This window comes from Eubalaena glacialis, chromosome 2 (genome assembly GCF_028564815.1).
Source record: "Eubalaena glacialis isolate mEubGla1 chromosome 2, mEubGla1.1.hap2.+ XY, whole genome shotgun sequence".
Taxonomy (NCBI): domain Eukaryota; kingdom Metazoa; phylum Chordata; class Mammalia; order Artiodactyla; family Balaenidae; genus Eubalaena; species Eubalaena glacialis.
The window spans coordinates 20415136-20438606 of record NC_083717.1 but is presented as its reverse complement, the minus strand read 5'-3'; the positions used below and the strand labels follow the sequence as shown (position 1 = coordinate 20438606).

Genomic DNA, 23471 nt, shown 5'->3' with positions numbered 1-23471 from the left:
GGGTGGGGCTTGTTGACTAAGAGTGCCAGCAATCCACAGGTATTGATGGAAGATTCCCAGATGACAATTATTTGTGAGTCTTTCCCCTGGGGTTTTCCAGTGGCTACAGAGACGAATCCTCTAATCTGTCTGTATTGGGGGAGCAGGGAGGGAGGAAGGGGACTAGAGGTTTCACTGTTAACACGACTTCCACTTACGACTTCGTCGTATTCTAGCATTTCACCCCATATTCCTGTGGGGCGTTAAGGACCGGAGCCCTTACCCTGTTTGGTCCATGGAGGAGGGTGAGCTGCTGGGGTGTGCCAGCTGAGGACAACTCGGCGTGCCTCCCTGCCCCCTTAACGGACTTTACTCAGGTCACCCCTTTTGAAGTCGGAGTTGTGGTCCCATCGTGTGTGATGGCTCCAGGGTCTGCCTGTTGCCCACTGGGTCCTCCCCCCCCACTGGCTTTCTGTTTTCCAGACTTTTGTTGTCTCTTCTCTGCAGTTGTCTCCTCTCTGGTGCTTTTTCCCTTGGGATCTTTTAAATCATTTTAGTAGCATTTCACGAGGGAGCATAGGGATGGATAAATGCCCATGGTCAACCAGGAACCTCCCTTTTCCTTTTTTCTTGTAGTTTCCTGGTATGGATCCTCTGCCGGTTCTTATTCTGATTAGTATTCGGTTTCAGTGACGTGAGTGAGTTCTTCATAGGCCAGTTGTTTGTCATTGAGTGTTGAGGAGGGGCCTGGGCAGTGTCGCTCCCTCTGCGGTCTTTAGCCCTTGCTTCACCCCAGGTGGTAAGGATTGGCTGTTAATGGCCCTTTTCAACACCCACTTTGCCCACTGGCTCCTTCTAAGACAGCGTGTCTGAGTCTTTCTTTCTCTTCCTCCCCCATGGCCTCCAGTGGTGCCAGTCCAGATCCAGGGTAACTCCTGCCACCAGCCCACACACGCTGTTTTCGCTGTGTAGACAAGAGATTTGGGGCTGTGCCCGCAGGGTGTCCAGCAGTTGCCTGGAACGGCTCCTCCAGCAATTCCTTCTGTGGCTCCTTCATCCCGTCTGATCTTCCTTGTCTTGGGCAGCACTTTCTCTTATATCGGGATTGAGACTGCATTCTTAGTGTCCTCACAGGTGGAGTTTGAGTTTTTCTTTTCCTTGTTTCTAGTGATTTCTGAGAAGAGGGCAGGAAGTTTTTATTCCGCCATCTCTTACAGGGCGTGTACTCTCGTTAATTTCATGTTGGTTTTTATTAGTTTCTGTCTCAAAAAGTGAACTTTTCCTAACATTATCCTCCAATTCTAAGGCTATCTGCTTTTTAATATATATACTCAGCACACCTGCAATTATGACTGCACAGCACCAAAGCTTTCTCTTGCTCAATTTTCATTTTATGTTCTTCCAGGGAAGATCCGCCAACATGTTCTCAGCCAGACAGTGATAATGAAGCAGAAGAAATACAGGTTGGTTCAAAATAAAATAAACTGTTCCGTAGCGTGTTCTAATCGAAATGATCTCTGAAATGGTTCTGGCTTTGAGATCTTAGCATAGATTCAATCAAGTGAGAAATTACATGAAAATTTCACTTGGACACATACTTTGTGTTCAGGAAAAGCTGTCTCCTGTGTATGGGTGATTTTTAGATGGAGCACTGCTTTTTGGAAGCCCAGTACACTATCCACATTTAACGTTCTGTTTCTGTCCTCCTCTCCATGCAGTGGTCGGACGACGAGAACACGGCCACGCTTACGGTAAGAGCCTTGAGGTGTGGGGACCACCTTGCGCTGTCCCCCTGGGGTGCTTCCGGGTTTCAACACAGATCACTCTAAATCCCCATTTACTCACCTTTTCAAGCTTTTATTTATTATTTTGAAAAGTAACTTAAATCACTGTTTACAGGCAAACATGTCGCGCCCTTTTTTCCCTTTTATTTTTATTTTCATTTTAAAAAAAAATACACCTTTATTTTATTTTTTGGCCATGCCATATGGCATGTGGGATCTTGGTTCCCCGACCAGGGATCGAACCCGTGCCCCCTGCATTGGAAGGACGGAGTCTTAACCACCGGACTGCGAGGGAAGCCCCTCCCTTTGATTTTTTTATTTTTAATTTTTAAAATTTATTTAATTTATTTATATTTGGCTGCATTGGGTCTTCGTTGCTGCACGTGGGCTTTCTCTAGTTGTGGTGAGCGGGGGCTACTCTTCGTTGCGGTGCGCGGGCTTCTCACTGTGGTGGCTTCTCTTGTTGCAGAGCACGGGCTCTAGGCACGTGGGCTTCAGTAATTGTGGCACGCGGGCTCAGTAGTTGTGGCTCGTGGGCTCTAGAGCTCAGTCTCAGTAGCTGTGGTGCACGAGCTTAGTTGCTCTGCGGCATGTGGGATCTTCCCGGACCAGGGCTCTAACCCCTGTCCCCTGCATTGGCAGGCGGATTCTTAACCACTGTGCCACCGGGGAAGTCCCTGTAGAAGTTGATTGAGCATGTTATAGTCTTTCAGGCTAAGAGTGTTGTCAAATTCAACTTAAAATATGTTTTAACAAAAATCTTTTTAAAGGAATGAGAGTATTTCTAAAAATATGGGAGGCAAATGAAGCTTCTCATACTTTGAGATAAAAGCGAAAGATTTCTGTAAAATTGCTTACAAATAAATGTAAAGGCACACTAAAGGAAACTAGTTTTAGAGGAGGGTATAATCTAATGCAGTTCTAAATAAGCAGATATTTCTGTTTATTTTAATGGAAGAGATATGATGTCCAGGGTACAAGGGAAAAAAAGTGCAGGTGCCTAAACATTTCCTTAGGTATAAAAAGTGTGCCCACACATGCAGAAAAGGCAAGTTTACATGTTTTATTTTTCTGGATATTGCTCAGGTCAGTTCCTCTCCTTTTATGAAAATTCTGTTCAGTTCAGCATACATCTTAGCTTTTGCCCATATTCAGCGCCCTGTAGTGGGTTCTATGAAGTAAACAAAGATGACTATGATTTGATTCCTGATGTTAGGGAGTATATAAACCAGTGGGGAAAGATGCCCCAATTTGGGGGTGATGACAAAGTGCTGTCAAACAGAGAGGACGGTCACCACCAAGGGCATCTAGAAATAATTCAAGGGAGAAGTGATATTTGGCCTGGACGCCAAGTGTAAGGATGATCAGTATCAACTCATGTTTTTTTAATATAGATAGATAGATACAGAAATTAATAATGTGTGTGTGTATTTACCAAACTCTGCTTAGCTTTAAAAGTGACATAATGACATCATGGTGGCAGTGAGCATACCTAGTGCCCTGATCTTGGTGTCTAAATAGCATTCTCCACTAAAAGGAGTTGAAGCTCCTTGGAGAAATTAAAGAATGGGGGTGGCATGGTAAAGATGAGCCTGCAACAACTTGTGTCAGAAAGTAAAAATGATGGGTCATGACACAAAGGACCCAGAAGTTAGCCTGAATGGGCTCCTACTGGCCACATACGTGAACATCGTAACAAAACCATAATAGTAATGGAGTATAACCATTGACTAAAATTAGAATCGATGGTCCCATACTGACATAAACAAATGATTAAATTAAATAAATGGAGCAGAAGAGAAAGCCCTTCTTTATAGTAGAAAAGACACCAACTAATAATTGTAGAAGGAATGATAGAATTGGAAATCACCATTTGCAACCATTATAGTAATAATTGATGGAATAGATGTTAAAACTCATGGGTGAATATTTGATGAGGATATTTGAGTAGTCTCAAAGTTATGTCCACCAAAATTACTTACTAGTTGTAAAGAGAAAAATAGTACCTTCACAGTGGAAAGAGCTGGCACCAGCGTGACCAAAGTTAACCTTCTCAGTGATGGGACAGACCTACCTCACCTGTCTCCTCGTACAAGGCACAGAAGGACACATCACCTGCCAACAATGCACAACCTGAATCCAGTCATGAGGAAACAGCCAGCAAACTCAACGTTTTGGAAATTACATAGAGTCGCTGCCCTGTACTCTCCAAAACGTCAGGGTCATGAAAGATAGCAACAGAGAGAGGAAGTGTTTCAGATGAAAGGAGATTAAGGAGACACGACAAGGAAAGGCAATGCTCGATTCTAGACTGGGTCCTGAGCCAGAAGAAAATGTTCCATTTTTCTTTTGCTATAAAAGACGTTATCAGGACAATGGGCACATTTTGAATAAGATCCGTAGAAGAGATAATGGTATTGTATCCACGTTACCTCCCTGATTTTGATAATTTGGCTGGGTTATGTAAAAAAAAGTTACTGCTTTATACACACACCACACACACCTGGGTTATGTAAAAAAAAGTTACTGCTTTATACACACACACACACACACACACACACACACCCCTGCCTACTTATATTTAGAAAGGGAGTTGAGGGGGAGAATGATAAAGCAATGTGGTAAAGTGCCTGAGTGAAGAGTGTGTGGAAATTCTTGTTACTCTTCTTTTAATGCTTCTGAAAGTCTGAAATTATTTCAAAATAAAAAATTAAAAAGTGATTGGGTTTCACTGGGGAGAGCTAGATGTTGGGCAGGGGAGCTTTCAAGGCAGAAGAGCACTCTCAGAAGAGGAATGTGAGCCAGGACCCAAGGTGGGAAAATTACCACTGCAAGTAATTAGTAATTAGTGTAGTGACAGAAATGCCAAATTAAAAACGGAACCAAGTAGTCAAGATGGGTAAATTCTAAAGGCACAATGGTGAATTTCAAAGAGCAAGTTGCCAAAAGTATACGTATCAAGTGACAACAGTTACTTTAAATTTTTTAAATGTTATGTTTTATGGACAGGCACACGTAGCATAACATCAGGACTGTAGAAGAATGTGCCCACTCTTGTAATGATGGTTGCCTGTGGGGAGAGGGAAGCATTAGGGAGGAGAGCAAGGAGATTAGGAACTTCATTAGTATCTGTGATGTTTTTTCCTTAAGAAACTTAAAGGTCTGGATCAAACATGTCAAATTGTTGAATGTATGGATCCAGGTATATAGTTTTTGTATATTTAAAACATTTATTTCACGATTAAAACATTTTTTTAAAGAAATGACCTTTCTGATGGGTGTGATACAGGGGGGCTGTGGTGGGTAAAGTTGGAAAGATAGGTGAGTTTGGATCATAGAAAGTCCATGGATATGATTTAAAATGTGGATTTTATCCGACTTAAAACAGGAACCTTTTCTCAGACAACTGAGGTGTTCCGCGAATTTAAAGTCAACTTGAACCGTGAGCTTAAAAGAACCCTATTACTAGTTAAATCTGTTAAAAGATAATTTTCAGGAAAAGGTAGAATAATGACTTAGCACACGTTGAAGGCTGTATTTAACTCATGAGGGAACTAGGCAGATGTTATAACTGTCTCAAAAGAGAACCCAAAGGACAGACACATTTATAGATTAGGAGTATTGAGATGAATACGTGGGAGGGAAGATAGCTGATTTCCACCAGACAGGATAGAATTTTCACGTCTGTAAGAAATACTTCTCATTGTTTTCACTTACCTATAATTCACCAAGTTGTAAACTAGCTTGCAGACCCAGCTAGAATCAGGTAACCCGGAAAGTGCTGTATGTATAGAATACATAGTCTTTCACTGAAAGCACAGATTTTTCTGTACAGTACATAAACTTTTTATTATTTAAATTTGTTTTAGTATCCTTATGGCAGGATTTCTTAAAGTTGAATAATTGGAGGATTTGAGGGAATCGATCGCCTCTTTTAAAATGTATCAATGATACAGAATAGCCAATACTTTACAATAACTATAAATGAAGTATAACCTTTAAAAATTGTGAATCACTATATTGTACACCTATAACTTATATGGTAAAGAAAAAATGTAATACAGAAATATAAAGCAATCCTTATATGTGAAGTTTTATGGGATAGGAAAATTAAATTGTTTTGTCTTTGAAGATCGAACCCCTCATATTGTACAATTTGTGTAACTGTGTCATTTATCAAAAATATTGCTAATGCAGATCTTAGATGACTTTTTATGGATAGAGCTCTAGGAGAGCCAAACCAGCAACTTTAGGGGATCCTAAGGAAATTACTGCCTTAACAGAAATGAGGGAGAGACGAATGGAAGATAAAGGACTCAAGGCTGTTATTCGTTTTGTAAACCTCTCTAAATGGCTGCAGTTTAGTTTCACGTATCTAAGCAGAAGAAGAATAACAGAGGATGGAGACGGTGGCAGGCTGTCAGATAACTAACTGAAAGATGCTGCTGACCAGTGCAGAGGTCACGTACACCTGCAGCAGAAAGAAAGGAAGTCCAACCTGCCCTTGATCTCTCCCTGCACTCACTAGCCTGTTGCTAAAGCTGGTATCTTGTCTGGGGAATATGTTACCTTTTTTTTTTTTTTTTAACTTTCATTTTTTGGTCTGTGTCTCTGTGACTTGAGTCATAGTTTTTTCTCTGTCGTAACTGGATTAGATCTTGGGGATCAGCATAAGCCATTTTTCTTTTTTGGTATTTGATTATTTATTGCTGAATAACAAGTCATCCTAAAACTTTGTGACTTGAAACAATAATAATCATTTCTTTTTTTATTTTAAAAAATTTTTATACAATTTTTAAAGGTTATACTCCATTTACAGTTTTACAAAATAATGCATCGTTCCCCGTGTTGTACAATAATATATCCTTGTAGCCTCTCTTACACCCAGTAGTTTGTACCTCCCACTCCCTTAGCTTATTCTAGACCTATTGTAACTTTTTTTCCCCTTGTGGAAGAACTTGTCATGACTGGACTTTTTCAGTATTTGCAGTTGCCCAGTAGGGGGCAGCAAATATAAAGGGAAAAAGTGACTTCAGAGCATCAGTGTTAGTGTCTTTGTATTCTAGTCTCTCCTGCAGGCCCCACTTCCATCTCTCTTACTCCCCTTTTCTCTCTTTTATGTCCATGTGCTCCTGATGGTGACAGAAGGCTCGAGGGAGAGCATAATTGTAATTACGTCTACGTTCTGTCACCACTGTATTTCTGCTTACTTCCTGGTTGAAACAACACTTAGAATGTTTTGGTTACTTACCAATATAAAATACACATTTTAGGGACTTCCCTGGTGGCACAGTGGTTAAGAATCCACCTGCCAATGAAGGGGACACAGGTTCGAGCCCTGGTCTGGGAAGATCCCACATGCCGCGGAGCAACTAAGCCCGTGTGCCACAACTACTGAGCCCCTGTGCCACAACTACTGAAGCCCGTGTGCCTAGAGCCTGTGCTCTGCAACAAGAGAAGCCACTGCAACGAGAAGCCCACGCACCGCAACGAAGAGTAGCCCCCGCTCGCTACAACTGGAGAAAGCCCGCGCGCAGTAACGAAGACCCAATGCAGCCAAAAATAAATAAGTAAATAAATAAATGTGTAAAAAATAAAAATAAAAAAAATACACATTTTAAAATCAACCAGAAAGGAAAGAACATTTTAACTTCACCAAGGTCCTATTTTTAAATTTTGTTTATATTAAAACTTACCCGGAAATAGCAGCGTTTAAATACAGTTAACCACATAATTTATTTCTTATTCTCATGAAGCCTTTTGGGGAAACGTCCAAGAATCTTTTCCTGCAAATGGAAAGGCTTCTGGCCCTTAAATGTGAGGTATTACTTCTGAGAATTAGAGTATATGCACAGGTGATATTCCATCCGTCTCTTTTCATTTAATAGATACTGGTTTTATGTAGGTGCTAAGTGAACCAGTCATTCCTTCCTCACATCCCCAGGTGCCTTGTAACATCTGTCTCTTCAGCTTTCTGGGTCTTGATTTGGAGTGCCATTGGCACTTGTTATTTTTTTTTCCTTTTCAGATAAATGCTATTTGATCATTGATTTTATTTAGCTGAGTTCAGAAATTCTGATAGTAATTTGTATTCTAAATTATTTTTTACGCCCTGAAGTGTTGAACTTTCAGATTTTGATCTTGTTTTTTATATTTGTTGTGATGATACTGAACTTGCCCAAATGATTTCTTCTTTCTCTCTGTAGGCACCAGAATTTCCTGAGTTCACCACTAAAGTCCAAGAAGCTATCAATTCCCTGGGGGGCAGTGTATTTCCGAAGCTTAACTGGAGTGCCCCAAGGGTAGGAACACATCAGTAAATCTCTCACTGTGTGAATATTCTTTGTTTTGCTATTCCATTTCGCTTTATATCCTCACAGAGGGTCTGATTATATTCCTAATTCGAGGGAAAATACCGTGGAATTTATTTTTATTTTCCCTCTGTTATTTTATTTTCCTGATGTTGCAATACACTTCCCTGGGTCTGTGAAATACTGTATATTTTGCCAATTGACAGTTTCAACCTCTTGTGTTGCTGATTGCGCTAGAAATCTGAGAAAAGCCTTTCTCTACCCTTTTCAAAACTTCACCTGTTCACTCTGACAGAGAAATTTTTCTCTATTGAAAGGTAATAAAAATTAAAATGTCGTAGGATCTAGAAACAGAGCGGTTTGACAGATCACCTGACGTTTTCTTAAATTGTGTTTTATCATTTCAACATTTCCTTGACAAGATTTTTTTTAAGTTAAGGTCTGGAGGAAAATTCGTTATTTTTTCTACTCCAGTAGAAAACAATTTTATGTCAGCAAGGCTCATTTAAGGAATCAAGACTTACCTGCATTTTCAAAAAATCATCTCATGTGCTTATCTTTTCTTATTCTAACATGAATGATAAATTATGCTTAATCTAATTTTTGTTTTTACTTATTAAAATTAGTGACACATATATATAGCTTTTTTTATTAATTTTTATTGGAGTATAGTTGCTTTACAATGTTGTGTTAGCTTCTACTGCACGGCAAAATGAATCAGCCATACATATACATATATCCCCTCCCTTTTGGATTCCCCTCCCATTCAGATCACCACAGTGCATTAAGTAGAGTTCCCTGTGCTATACAGTATGTTCCCATCAGTTGTCTATTTTATACATAGTATCAGTAGTGTATATGTGTCAATCCCAATCTCCCAATTCATCCCACCCCACCCGTTTCCCCCTTTCTCTACATCTGGGTCTCTATTTCTGCTTTGCAAATAAGGTCATCTATACCATTTTTCTAGATTCCACATATATGCATTAATATATGATATTTGTTTTTCTCTTTCTGACTTACTTCACTCTGTATGACACTCTCTAGGTCCATCCACGTCTCTACAAATGACCCTATTTCATTCCTTTTTATGGCTGAGTAATATTCCATTGTATTACATATACATAGTTTAAATTTTCAGAAGATCTGGAAGCTTGCTACAGAAATCAGCCAGTTCTGACACCCATTTTGCTTCACTATTTCCCACTGCTCAGAGGCAGCTGTTTTCAAATATTTTAGTACCTTCTTCTGTTATTTTCCTCTACTTCTCTGTTCTTCTGTCTTAGGTGTTTATTACTGACTTCCTGCTTTAGAACAGAAAGGTTCAGCTCTGTTTCATCTCCTGTCCCCACTACTTTATTTATTTATTTATTTATCTATCTATCTATCTACCTTATCTGTCTATCTGTCTATTTATTTATTTATTTTTGGCTGCACTGGGTCTTCGTTGCTGCTCGGGCTTTCTCTAGTTGCATTGAGCGGGGGCTACTCTTCGTTGTGGTGCATGAGCTTCTTATTTCAGTGGCTTCTCGTTGTGGAGCACGGGCTCTAGGTGCGCAGGCTCAGTAGTTGTGGCTCGAGGGCTCTAGAGCGCAGGCTCAGTAGTTGTGGCGCATGGGCTTAGTTGCTCCACAGCATGTGGGATCTTCCCGGACCAGGGCTCGAACCCATGTCCCCTGCATTGGCAGGCGGATTCTTAACCACTGAGCCACCAGGGAAGCCCTGTCCCCACTGCTTTCTGTTCCACTGTCCTCATCATCAGAATGGCATACTTTGATTAGATCAGTATTCAGTGTTTCTCATATTATGTTTATGCAAACGCTACGTACACATCTGATATATACCATACATTGCTTGTGATTTCTTATTCAACATTTTGTTTTCCCTGGAGTTAATAACTGTCTTGTTTATTCAGTTGCATGGTTTTCTATGTATATACTGTTGTTTTAGTGAAGTTAAATTTGTGTGTTCAGTATACCATCTTTAACCAGAAGTTCATCATCCTTTTTCATTGGGAGATATTTTAAAGAAGTTATTATAAAGAAGTTATTGAAACTCATTTTTAGTTTATCTATGAGCAGTAATTTGAGTTGTTCTTGACTACTGATCTGGCTTGAGGCTTTCCAGTTAAAATGGATAGATTATTTGTGATTTTAAGTTATTCCTTTGTTCATTTATTTTTTATTTATTGAGTGCCGACTGTGTTCCAGTGCTTTCTTTCATACAGTGTGGATAACTGGACATTTTGTTTGCAATCATTAGTTTTCTCAATTACTGTCCTGTGTCTGATCTGTCTATGGGAGAAGTACGTTTTTTAAACTACTTAATTATTCTATCATTTTTAGGCATATTTCACTGAGGTTTGTGCCTCCTGTGTCTGCTCTTCTTACTTTTTTTGGGTGTATATATTTGAGGCTGTCACCATTTAAAATTGTGATGGTTCAGCATATGTCACCTTTTCCCTCCCAGATTTGATAGACATGGGTCTTAACTGTTGCAGTCATCCACCTTCAGGGTTCCAGCCGTCTCTCCCCAGAAACAGGAAGAAAGGAAGGTTCTCTATTTTCTTAGTAGCTGGTCAGGCTGTTTTTTTATGCCTGAATCTTCTAGCTGAAGTGTCAGCATTTCTGATATCTCTTTATCCCCTTCTTTCATCATCAGTGAGGAAGACTTAGGGCAGTGCTTGGGCCTGAGCTGAAAGGTGAGAACCTGAACATCTTGGTTCAAAACTAAGTGTCCGACATGCAGTGGTGATGCTGTTCCTTGTTTAGAAGTGTAACTTGACATTTGACAGTATAGCTAAAATTTCTTACCTGACTTTTTTTTTCAACCCCTTCAGGTTATATGCATTGTTGATTTTGGCTATAGGCTTGAACTTCATTCATAGCAACTAACTTGGAATATATACTAAGTAGCATGTGCTCTATTGTTTAGGATGCGTACTGGATAGCAATGAATAGTTCTCTGAAATGTAAAATGCTCAGCGACATCTTCCTACTGTTCAAGAGTTCTGATTTCATCACTCGTGACTTCACCCAACCGTAAGTATGTCTCTTGTTCTCTTATGTCAGTAGTTTCAGTACTTGTGAGTTTTTCTACAGATGAAATTCCAATAGTTCTAGTACTATTGTAAACAACAGATCCACATACCAAGGCTGTTTCATTTTCTCAAACGACCTATTAAAGCAAACCTTTCTTTTCCATTGACAGCTAATGCTATACAATGAATATCCCTAAATATCAAGGGCTTTCTGTGTATCTGCCCAGTAAATACGGTGGTAATTTTTTTCTTATTATAAAGCTAATATATGCTTATCATAGAAAAATAAAAGTGGGGACTATAGCTAAAGAAAAACAGGAAATGTAAAAGCATTCATGATCTCGCCACAGTTGGTTTTATATACTTCCAGGATTCTGTCTGTGCATAGGTATAGTATAAATACACCTGTCTCTAACTGTATTCCAGTTTTTTAAAGCAAAAATGGGATCATATAGTTCATATTGCTTATGAGGCTGCTTTTGCACTTAATCAGTATATATCAAACATCTTTATGTGTCATTAAATATTAAACACATCATTATTTTAAACTTGCTTCAGAGTATTCCACTGGACAGCTATAGCATCATTTATTTCACCAGTTCTCTCTTCTTATTCGTCTCTTTTCTCTTCTTCTTAGTCCTGCAGTGAATATCCTTGAGCTAAATCTTTGCGTGCTTTCCTGATTTTTTTCCTTAGGATAAATTCCTAGACGTGGACTTGCTGCTTTCTTCCCTCTGCTAGTTACTCTGTAACTAATCCTTCATCTTAGGCAGACAGCCCACCTGCCCTGCTGTGCTGTAGGCGATCTCTTTATGCTTCTTTTGTTCTGTCATCAAACAGCAGTTATTCTTCTAGATTTCTTATCCTACCCCATTTTAAATCCGAAATCTCAATTAAACTAACCTTTAATCTGATCTCTAAAATAAAGCATATCAAAACATCTAGAAACTAAGCAGGTACACAGGTGAATACATACATACATGGTGTATGCGTGCCCCTTCTTCCCCATCCGTCTAGTTCAGTTTGCCCTGCTCATTCATCCCCTTTCAGCCTCAAATCCTTTTTTGGAGAGGAGCCTGGCATAAAGAAAATACATTCCCTACAAGTCAGTTGTGCATCATCGCTTTTGCATCTGGTTCTGCAGCTTGGGCTTATGGTTTTAGTATTAAATTAATTTAAGAAAACGAAGTTAAGTAATAATAAATGAGTGTGATTGTATTGCCAGTTTATTATAAAAGGACTTTACCTGTATTGGTTTTTCTGGTTCACTTACAGAAAAAGCTTTATGTTGTTTATGTTTATGTCAGCCTTTATGGTTGTGTTGGCACAGGGGTTGTGAGGTGTTTGCTTTAGTAATAATGCAGCAGCATTTTCGTTCTGGGAGATACCCTCTGATTAGAGGAAGTCGTGGTTCTCTCTTTTTTTTGCCATTGTAGAGCTTTTTGATATTGAATGCTTTTGTAAAGAGGCCGTGGAATATATTACATTAAAATACTCTGTACCTGTTAATTCATTGGATATGGATTTTTATGCACCTTTGATATTAGTTGCAGTGAGTATATAAGGACATTTCCTCTCCAAAAATTATAAATCACTTCTAATTCTCTGTGGTTGATGGTTTTTAAATCATCTTTGCCGCCTAGCGACCTGCTGACTCCTCTTAGCCCACCTCTCCCTCTTTGTCTTACATGAATTTAGCCACGATTCCAGTGAAGGTTAGAAATACCAGTCAGTCATTTTGCGTTTTGTATTTTTTGACTTTTGCATGGGGAAGAAGTTAAATCAGCAAGTACATTTGAGGCCTTGGATTAGGAGTGTTTATCCACAGAATACCATCCTTCTCCTCATGTAAATAATTGGGAGTTGGCAGGATAAATGCCAAGCCCTGAGCTTGCAGCCTTTCAGACCGGTGGTACTCACAGTCACCTTTTGTGGAAATCTTTGTCGGTAGTCAGTTGCGTAACAATAAGTCTTGTCACTACAGAAAAATCCCTATTGATTGGGTCTTTAATGAAAGATGAACTTTTGTCACAGAGGCCTTTCTGGACCCCTTAAAGATTAAGAATACAATACTTTAAATTGGACAGGATCTTATCAGTGATTTAATTTGACTCTTCTGTCAGTTAGAAAATTGAGGCCTGAATCTGCTCAGTGATTTGTTCCCATCAACTAGTTAATAGAACCAAAACCAGAATATAATTTCAGTAACGTCATTCTAAATGTTCTCTGTATTTTCACTTAAAGTTATAAATTCCTTCTTTTCTAAATGCTTCAAAGTAAAATATTATAGAATGTAATAAAAGATAGAATATTATAGCATATAATTATGTACGTAAAATTATGTAATATTATGAAAATTATGTTATACTCTTTGGGAGCTTGCAAACAAAGATGTTATAGTTAGGATTACAGGTTAACAGAGGGCCAACCAAAAGGAGTTCACACACAGGGTTTTTAAAAATCCATTATTTAAGATAGCTAGTGGGAAGCAGCCGCATAGCACAGGGAGATCAGCTCAGTGCTTTGTGACCACCTAGAGGGGTGGGATAGGGAGGGTGGGAGGGAAGGAGATGCAAGAGGGAAGAGATATGGGAACATATGTATATGTATAACTGATTCACTTTGTTATAAAGCAGAAGCTAACACACCATTGTAAAGCAATTATACTTCAATAAAGATGTTAAAAAAAAAAAAATCCATTATTTAACAAGGAGCCTGGTGATGGGCTATTTCCATCTATCATGGTTAAGTGGCAGCTCCTCAGGGTCACCAGGGACCAGGTTCTTTTAGTCTTTCTCTCTGTCATCCTTGGCTTACTGGCTTGGTATTTGGGTTTATCACCTAATGGTTACAAGGTGGCTTGTATTTTGCAGGTATGGCATGAGGATGACTATATCTTAGTCAAAAATAGGAGGGGGTGCATCTAATTCCTCTCATTCTTCTCTGTCTGTGAGCAAGTAAATCATTCTGGAAGCTTCCCCGGAGACTTCCTGATAGGCTCACGGTCACGCAGTTACTCAGCCTCATCCAGTAGTTGGCAGAGGGAACAGAGACGCCATGATTGGTTTAGAGCAGAGGCTCTCCAACTTTAGCTCGGATTAAAGTCACCTGGAGAATTTGGTAAAACACGGCTTGCTGGTCCCCACCCCCAGAGTTTCTGATTCACTAGGCGGGGAGTGGGGCCCAAGAATATAATTTCCAACCTGTTCCCAGGTGACCCTGATGCTGCGGGTGCAGGCCCACGCCTTGTGGGCTGTGCGCTTAGATGTGCATGTGCATCCCTGGGATTCCACAGGTCCACTGGTCCTCCTCCGAACAGTCACAGTTTTGTTGGCAAGGATGAAGGTTGGGAATAGCTAGAGGGTAGACCACCAGTACTGTCTGCCACAGTTGTAATTTGACACGGGCTAGTAAGTACTCTTATTCTTTCTGTTCGTCAAATGGTTATTGTACACAAGAAGCTTCAAAACGTGGAAGTTGAAATATTGACGTTAGCATAATCTGTCTGCATTATATTTGCTGAGTGAATTATTTGCCCAGATAAACTTTCTATGTAATTAGACTTGTTGAGTCAGAAGGCTGCTTTCATTGATTATTTTATTGATTAGGTGTCAATTCAGTAGGCCAAGGCCAGAAAAAAAAAAATCTGGTATTCACTTGGCATTTAGAAGAAAGGGCTGAGTGAGAGAATTAATCCATTAATTGTTTCTCTGAGAGGCTCATGACTAAGGAAGTTAGAGTTACTAGAGGTCAGGAGAGTTTACTTGTCTTAGTAATTCAAGCACAGTTATGATCAGCACAATTTTTATACGTTCTGTTCTTAAGATTATCACAAAACTGGTTATTAATCCTAAAATTCAGCAGCAAACAGTTTCAGAAGTAAAATGTTCTACCTAAGTTGGACCTAACAGAACCTATTCCTTGTGATTTTTTTTTTTTAAATTAATAGCTACTTTATTTATTTATTTATTTATTTATTTTTAGCTGTGTTGGGTCTTCGTTTCGTGTGAGGGCTTTCTCTAGTTGCGGCAAGCAGGGGCCACTCTTCATCGTGGTGCGGGGGCCACTCTTCATCGCGGTGCGCGGGCCTCTGACTATCGCGGCCCCTCCTGTTGCGGGGCACAGGCTCCAGACGCGCAGGCTCAGCAGTTGTGGCTCACGGGCCCAGTTGCTCCGTGGCATGTGGGATCTTCCCAGACCAGGGCTCGAACCCGTGTCCCCTGCATTAACAGGCAGATTCTCAACCACTGTGCCACCAGGGAAGCCCCCTTGTGATTTTTAAGGCCCACTTATTTAGGTGACAGTTTTTCCACTTTAATTTTTTATTTATTTATTTATTTACTTATGGCTGTGTTGGGTCTTCGTTTCTGTGCGAGGGCTTTCCCTAGTTGCGGCAAGTGGGGGCCACTCTTCATCGCGGTGCGCGGGCCTCTCACTATCGTGGCCTCTCTTGTTGCGGAGCACAGGCTCCAGATGCGCAGGCTCAGTAATTGTGGCTCACACGCCTAGTTGCTCCACGGCATGTGGGATCTTCCCAGACCAGGGCTCAAACCCGTGTCCCCTGCATTGGCAGGCAGATTCTCAACCACTGCGCCACCAGGGAAGCCCTCCACTTTAGATTGTTATAATTTTATTGTATTTTTTTTTATTGAAGCGTAGCTGATTTACAATGTTTTGTTAGATTGTTATAATTTTAGATAGCATATTTTCTCTCTTTTTGAAGAATTCTATGAAAATTCGAATGAACTCACCCAATCACCCTTAATTCAGTATCATTTTTTATCTTTCCTTTTCCACCACCAGTGAGATCTAAAAAATGGAATCCGTGTGCCTGAACTCTCATTTTGGATCCTAATGAGCAGTAAAATCTTCAGCATCAGAACTTTGATGCTTAATATTCCCTGGGTGCCATGTTTTTCTTTTTTATTTCTGCCCTTGACATAATTTTTTTTCCTTATATGCTTAAGAGTTGTTTCTGTGAGGTATAATACGGTAACCTTCCAACGTTTTAGGAAAGCTTACGAATGAGGATGTGCCCTAGTAAATAGCTAGGCAGTAAAGAGTCTGCCACTTTAAGGCATTGTGATTTTGTGTACTGCCACCTTATAAAGGTTTAATGATGATGTTTTTTCTTATAGGAATGATCAAATTGTGATCTTAGTCAGTGGATTTAGGTGGTACCTAAGCTGTCTAGAGTCAGTTCACGTAGTTATTACTCTCCGAGTTTACTAATACTGTGATTTCTCTTTCCCCCATTCCTGCCACGTTGACTGGCCCGCACTAGAGAACTCACACCGTTTGAGTTGGTAGCATTGTAAGTCTGTTCCTCCAATGCCAGAATCTAGCACCTCACCCGTAACAAATAGGATTCATCTTTAACTTCAATGTTCTCCACTAGAGCAGTCTCTTGATTCTACTTCCATGGAGCTCTTTCTAGTTCAGTGTGTTTCTTAATTGTAGTACAGCTCATCAGATACACGTACCCTTCTTTCCTTGTAACAAAGCATATACTACATCCATAGTTTTCTCATTGTCTGCATTCCCCTAGTTCCACACACGGGCGTCCTTACCATTGAACGTATCGCATTTGTTCTCTTTCAACGTGTGAAATAGTTGGAACATCATGATAAAAGCTATGTGTTGATCACAGTTAAGAAGTTCACAGAAAAGAGTATGTCCATCTTAAGACATGTTTAGGGCATCATGAATGTGCCTATTTATAGTAAGACCATTTGGCTGGTAGGACATGCAACCTGAAGTTTAAGTTGAGGGAATGACTTGGAAAGGCGCTTGGGTAGAAATAAAAGACAAGAAAGATGACATTCCTGTCAGTCGTCAGTGGCAGTTAAGCACAGTTCTTACAGTTTTAGGCTAGGTTCTTTTTTTCCCCTTTCTTTCTTTTCTTCTTCTTTCTAAAACTTTGTATCTAACACATTGGTCTCCAAAATTCCTGTTAACTGGTTCACTGCAAAATATATTAAAGATGTACTGGCATAATTTCATAGTAGCTTTCAGCAGAGTAGACCTTTGGTTATTTGTTTTTTGCTTTTTTCGGTCTTTACTGTGATTGTACCTGAGAATACTTTTATTTTGTAATTCACATTGTAGATTATATGACATTAATTATTTAATAACACCTGTGGGTTTTGTTTTTGTTTTTTTCCACACCACTTGGCATGTGGGATCTTAGTTCCCCAAGTGCAGAGTCTTACCCAGTGGACCACCAGCGAAGTCCCAATAATGCCTGTGTTTATTTTGAAGTTTTTTTTTTTTTTTTTCTTATTTTTGGCTGCGTTGAGTCTTCTTTGCTGTACGTGGGCTTTCTCTAGTTGCGGCGAGCGGGGGCTACTCTTTGTTGCGGTGCGTGGGCTTCTCATTGCGGTGGCTTGTCTTGTTGCAGAGCACGGGCTCTAGGAGCGTGGGCTTCAGTAGTTGTGGCACACGGGCTCAGTAGTTGTGGCTCGCAGGCTCTAGAGCGCAGGCTCAGTAGTTGTGGCGCATGGGCTTAGTTGCTCCGCAGCATGTGGCATCTTCCCGGACCAGGGCTCGAACGGGTTCGCCTGCATTGGCAGGCAGATTCTCAACCACTGTGCCACCAGGGAAGCCCTGTTTTGAAGTTTTAATGGCTAGCTGGAGGAACTGTAATTATCTGCCAAGAATTAAGAGTTTATAATCCAACATATTCTACGTAGACTGTCAGTCAATGACTTTGATTTAATACTGCTTTCTCTTGGTACCTTGTTGAAAATTTCCAAGAAATCTTCCAATTTAGTATAAAATACTTACTAACCCAGGAGAAAATTTCAGAAGTGGGATTTAAAAAAAACCCCAATATGCTTATACGTGTACGTGAAAATGGCTATTAAGTACTAATTATAACTAGACTGTTCAAGGTGGCAGAGATCTTCAAATGAAATTCAAAATGTTCCTATTTGTAATTATAAAAGAACTAGAAGAAACTGATCATTAATATCTGGCTTTAACTAAGTGGCTGACTAAGAAAATTTGAAATACGTAGTTGAATTCAGAAGAAACAAAAGGCAAACCCAATGCAAGAAATGTAAAGAGAATTGAGAACCAGAGGGTTAGGTAGATAAGCCTTTAGGGGTGATTGTCAGAACTGATAAAGAACATAAGTTTTAATGCCTTTATAGGGTTAGGAGCCCAAGCCTTAAGCCAAAATAAAGTGAGGCTTTAGGAAAGAGACTTTTGCACCTTCAGTAAAAAAGAAAAAAGTCCATCCATTGGCACAGAGATAAGGAAACAGGACTTGAAACTGCTTGGGCTTTGGGTTTTTAATTTTAAAAAGTTAAAACCTCAGGCTGTATCGTGCAGTGAACTTGGAGTACAAAATTCAAATCACTGGCATGGTTTGAGAACTCCCAAACTAAGAAATTAACATAAATATCTCTCCTGGACTGGTTTTACCCTGAGGCACCTGAAAGATGCATATACAAAGTACTCTGGAAAGAATTCCACAACCCAGGCCTCATGGGAGCCCCATAGAAAAAATAGGCCCCACCAAATAAGCACTCACAAGAAAACTAACAGAACACGCAAGGAAGCAGCACATCTTGCTTGAAGATCAGACAGTGGGCAAGAGGAGTAGAACTGTATGCATTTGAAATAACAGAAATCTAAAAGATAATGAAATGGAAGACTTTTAATTGATTAAACTCTTGAAAAAGAATTGAAACTTGTAGAACAAGTTACTAGGAAAAAAGAAGCAAACAAAAGTTCTAGAAATGGAAAACGTGGTTATTAAAATTAAAAATGCATTTACCTATGTAAATAAGGCATAGTTGAAGAAGATAGTTATTTGAATGAGATAAAATTACCCAAAATGTGGCATAGAGAATTAATGAATTGCAATTATGGAATTAAGAGACATATTGGATAAAATGAGAATGTTTAACATGTAGAATAGAAGCTCTAGGAGGGAAGAATAGAGAAAATGAGGAGGGAGAGGCATATTTAAAGAAAAAGTAGTTGGGAATATTCAAGAATGAATAAAAAAACACAAATTCATATTCAATAAACACAAGTGTCCCAATAGAAAACATATCATAGTATAACTGCAGAACACCAGAGACAAAAGGAGTTCTTAAAAACAACCAGAGAGCAAAGGCAAATTTTGTGGAAAGAAACAGCAGTAAAACTGTCAGCAGGTTTCTCAACAGGAATATTGTTTCATCTAGTCCTGCCTCTGCTGGGAAGGGCCTGGGTCCTGGAGGGTGGAGGTGGATATAGAACAGTGCAGATGCCTGTATTGTTTCTCATCTGTATGGGACACTTATCAATCTGGACCTAGACTAATTTCGGGTTATAACTTGAGGAGTTCTCTAACAGTTGCCCAAATTCCAAGGTGATTGCAAATGATTTCATATTATTTCATAATTCAGGCAAATTTTCCAAGTGTTATTTAAATGTGTTCGTTAACACAGCAGAAGTGTTAGGTATTATGACGTATTTCTTGCTTTGCTCATAAGTTATAACATGTATTATAATTTTATATTATATGCTGATTGGGATTTGAGAATTTATACTAGTTCTTACCATGACTTTTAAATAATGTATTCATAGAAACAAAAGCTAAAGTAGACTTAACAATTCAGTATTCTTTCTCTGTAAATTGCTTTCCTTGATCAGTGACTTGCTGTAACCTCTCTGAGGTCCTGCTTTCTTTTAGCAATTAAGAAACTGTTATTTTTGGAAATGAGAGAATCAGCTTTTTTTTCTCCATTGCAGATGCAAGTGTTTGGATCATCTGTGTTCTTGGTTCAGTCAGCTAAGGGAATAATACAAACATTTTTAGATTTGATATGACTGAAGATATTTTATCGTTTCTGTTAGGATATTCATATTTTCTGCTGGTATTGTTTCTACTAGTATTTTCAATGTAGTAAGAAGTCTTGATTTAAGGATTTCTTTCTTTTTCCTTTTTTGATGTAACCTGGAATTTTTGAACCGTTAACTTATATAAGGATTTGTAAGCATTCAAGTGTTGTTAATACTCTAAATATCTTAACACATTTTTGCTTTTTAAACCTACTTCCTCCAGAATATAAATGGAATTTAAATATTCATACACAGTGTTTTTTGCGGTATTTCAGCTGAGCTCCTAAAAATGTTGTTGACCTTCACCTTCAGTCTTAATTAGATGGCTCTGCACTTTCCTCTCCTTTCAGAGACTGTACTTGGCCATCTGATTAATCATCTTAATAAGAAAAAGCCTTGTACAGTAATCTCATGTAGCACATATGTTCTCACATCTACCTTCTGAAACTAGTCAAGGTTTTTAACTAAGGTTAAATGTTAAACCAATCACCACTTAAAAAATAATGTTATGGGATGGTAGAATGCAAATGTGTATTAAAATGTATACCTATTTTAAAGTAGCAAATGAGGATTAACCAAGGGTTGAAATCAATATTTGTAGGAATATAGAAGCATTAAAAAATTTAGATAATGAAGACCTGTGTTTTGGAAGTGTTTGTTTATTCGAATTCCTTTGTCATTTCTCTCCTCACATCTCCCTTGTATATATATATATATATTTTTTTTTTAAATTTAATTTATTTGATTTGATTTATTTTATTTTTGGCTGCGTTGGGTCTTCATTGCTGGGCGTGTGCTTTTCTCTGGTTGTGGTTAGCTGGGGCTACTCTTTGTTGCGGTATGCAGGCTTCTCATTGCGGTGGCTTCTCTTCTTGCAGAGCACAGGCTCTAGGTGTGCGGGCTTCAGTAGTTGTGGCACAGGGGCTCAGTAGTTGTGGCTTGCGGGCTCTAGAGCACAGGCTCAGTAGCTCAGTAGTTGTGGCACACGGACTTAGTTGCTCCGCGGCATGTGGGATCTTCCCGGACCAGAGCTTGAACCGGAGTCCCCAGCATTGGCAGGCAGATTCTTAACCCCTGCGCCACCAGGGAAGCCCTCCCTTGTATATTTTAGATACATTTAAATTAAAAAAAAAAAGATAGGCAGTTCAGTTTTATCATGATAAGAATTACTGGTTAATTGAAAGCTAAAATATTAACTTTTTTTTTAAAATTTGTTTTTGGCTGCGTTGGGTCTTCGTTGCGGGCTTTCTCTCGTTGTGGTGAGCGGGGGCTACTCTTCGTTGTAGTGCGCGGGCTCCTCATTGGGGTGGCTTCTCGTTGTGGAGCACGGGCTCTAGGTGCACGGGCTTCAGTAGTTGTGCGCATGGGCTTAGTTGCTCTGCGGCATGTGGGATCTTCCCGGACCAGGGCTCGAACCTGTGTCCCCTGCATTGGTGGATTCTTAACCACTGTGCCACCAGAGAAGTCGCCACTTTGTACTTTTATGTGTTTTTTAATTCCTCAAAGTTAAAAGTTAAAGTAGTATATATTTAATGTGATAAACATAATGTTAGAAATACTACAGAAAAGCAGCAGAAGAAATGAACAGTCACTGCTGGGAAAGAATCATTGTTAACATTCCAATAATTAACATTGTATTATGTTTTCTCATGTATGTTTTAAAATATGAGCTTGTACTGTGTAGTTTTGTGACCTTTTTTATTATTTAAAAGTATACTGTATTGTGAACGTTTTTCTCGCTTGTGAAAAATTCTTTTACCACACAATTTTTTATTCCTCATAACACTGTCTGGATTTTTGACACACTTTTCGTCTTTCATTTAGAATTTAGAAAGGAGTTGAGGAAAAATGTTTTAAGGATAAAATGAATTTTTATAATAGAATTCATAAATGAATTAGTGTTTTTGCTACTTAAAATATTTAGGCTGTTAAACCAGAAAAAAAAAGGTGAGGGACTCTTTTACAATAAAGAACAGGACTTCCCTGGTGACGCAGTGGTTAAGAATCCGCCTGCCAATGCAGGGGACACAGGTTCGAGCCCTGGTCCAGGAAGATCCCACATGCCGCGGAGCAACTAAGCCTGTGCGCCACAACTACTGAGCCTGCTCTCTAGAGCCCATGAGCCACAACTACTGAGCCCGCGTGCCACAACTACTGAAGCCCGCACACCTAGAGCCCATGCTCCGCAACAAGAGAAGCCACCACAATGAGAAGCCCGCGCACCAACAAAGAGTAGCCCCTGCTCGCCGCAACTAGAGAAAAGCCCGCGCGCAGCAACGAAGACCCAACGCAGTCAAAAATAAATAAATAAATAAATAAATTGTTAAAAAATTGAAAAAAAATAAAATAAAAAAGAATATATTATGTAGAACTATTAAAAGAGATGATCCAGGACATATGTATTTCTCTGGATCCATTTGGTATTTGTGGTTTCTCTGAAATCTGAGAGCGATAACAGCTCTAGAACCTCCACCTCTGAGAGGAGCAGTTCCACACGTGGTTTAGTGCCCTCCCACCACTGACTTCATTTCTCACCTTTCGGAGCCTTGGCTTCCTTGTGTGATGAATGTGGATAATAAAAATAGCACTTTCTCATAGGGTTATTGCAAGGATGAAATGAGATAGCAGATGTACATGCTTCACTTGGTGCCTGTTCACTAATACGGAGAAAGTCCACTGCCTTTTAACAAAGCTCCCTGTGTGTATCTTTCTTTGTCATTCAGATTATATCCATTGGTGCCCAACTGTTAGTGGCAATAAAAGTTCTTATTTTCTGAGGATTTTAGCCAGCCACCTTATTTGTGTTGTTATTGTTTGTAGTATAAATCATAAATGATTGCAGAGAATTCCAACCTAATCAAACATTCAGGGAAATATAAAAGCTTTTCAAATTTAATTCTACTTGTAAATTGCTTAAGACCTCTTTAAAACTATTTTTTGTTTTGCTTGTGTATTTTTTTCATCAAAATGTCTCGACCACCTGTTTTGCTTCTTCTTGAATTGTTGGTATTCCCCAGGATTCTATGTGAATGAGCTGACTGATCGCTTCTGTCTCCATCCTTGACGTTAGCTCTTATACCAGTAGGACGATTACTTCCAGATAATTATTTTCACCTCCACCCACTCTTGAGTTTCCTTGTTCCAGTTGCTTACTAGACATTCTCTGTGGTTCTCCCAGGATTTCTCCAATGCTACACTCCCAAACATAGTTATCGCCCATGTTTTCCTCACCCACATCTCCTGCTCTTCCTTCTTAGTGAATGGTATTTGCATCACTATCCAGTGAGTCATCAAGCAGCCACCCCAGTCATCTGACCTCTTTCTCCCTCATCCTGCGCTTTCAATCAGGCACCAAGTAGCCCTGACTTTGTCTCCTAAATATCTTTATATAGAGCTTCTCCTCTCCCTCTCCTCTGCCTTCGCATTAGTTGGCCCGTCATCTCTCCCTGGGGCTGTTGCAATGAGCCTTCCGACTGGGCTCTCAGCCTCCCAACCTGCCACCCATTCCCCCAGGCTCTC

General features: G+C 39.5%; 1 protein-coding gene across 1 annotated transcript in view; it reads left to right on the top strand.

Annotated features, from left to right (window-relative positions):
• Nucleotides 1–23471, top strand: part of CDC123 (cell division cycle 123) — a 55970-nt gene that overhangs the window by 10363 nt on the left and 22136 nt on the right. The window contains exons 3-6 of the mRNA XM_061181630.1: nucleotides 1385–1442; nucleotides 1698–1730; nucleotides 7970–8065; nucleotides 11009–11115. Coding sequence (XP_061037613.1) covers nucleotides 1385–1442; nucleotides 1698–1730; nucleotides 7970–8065; nucleotides 11009–11115 — 294 coding nt within the window. The remainder of the gene's footprint in view (nucleotides 1–1384; nucleotides 1443–1697; nucleotides 1731–7969; nucleotides 8066–11008; nucleotides 11116–23471) is intronic.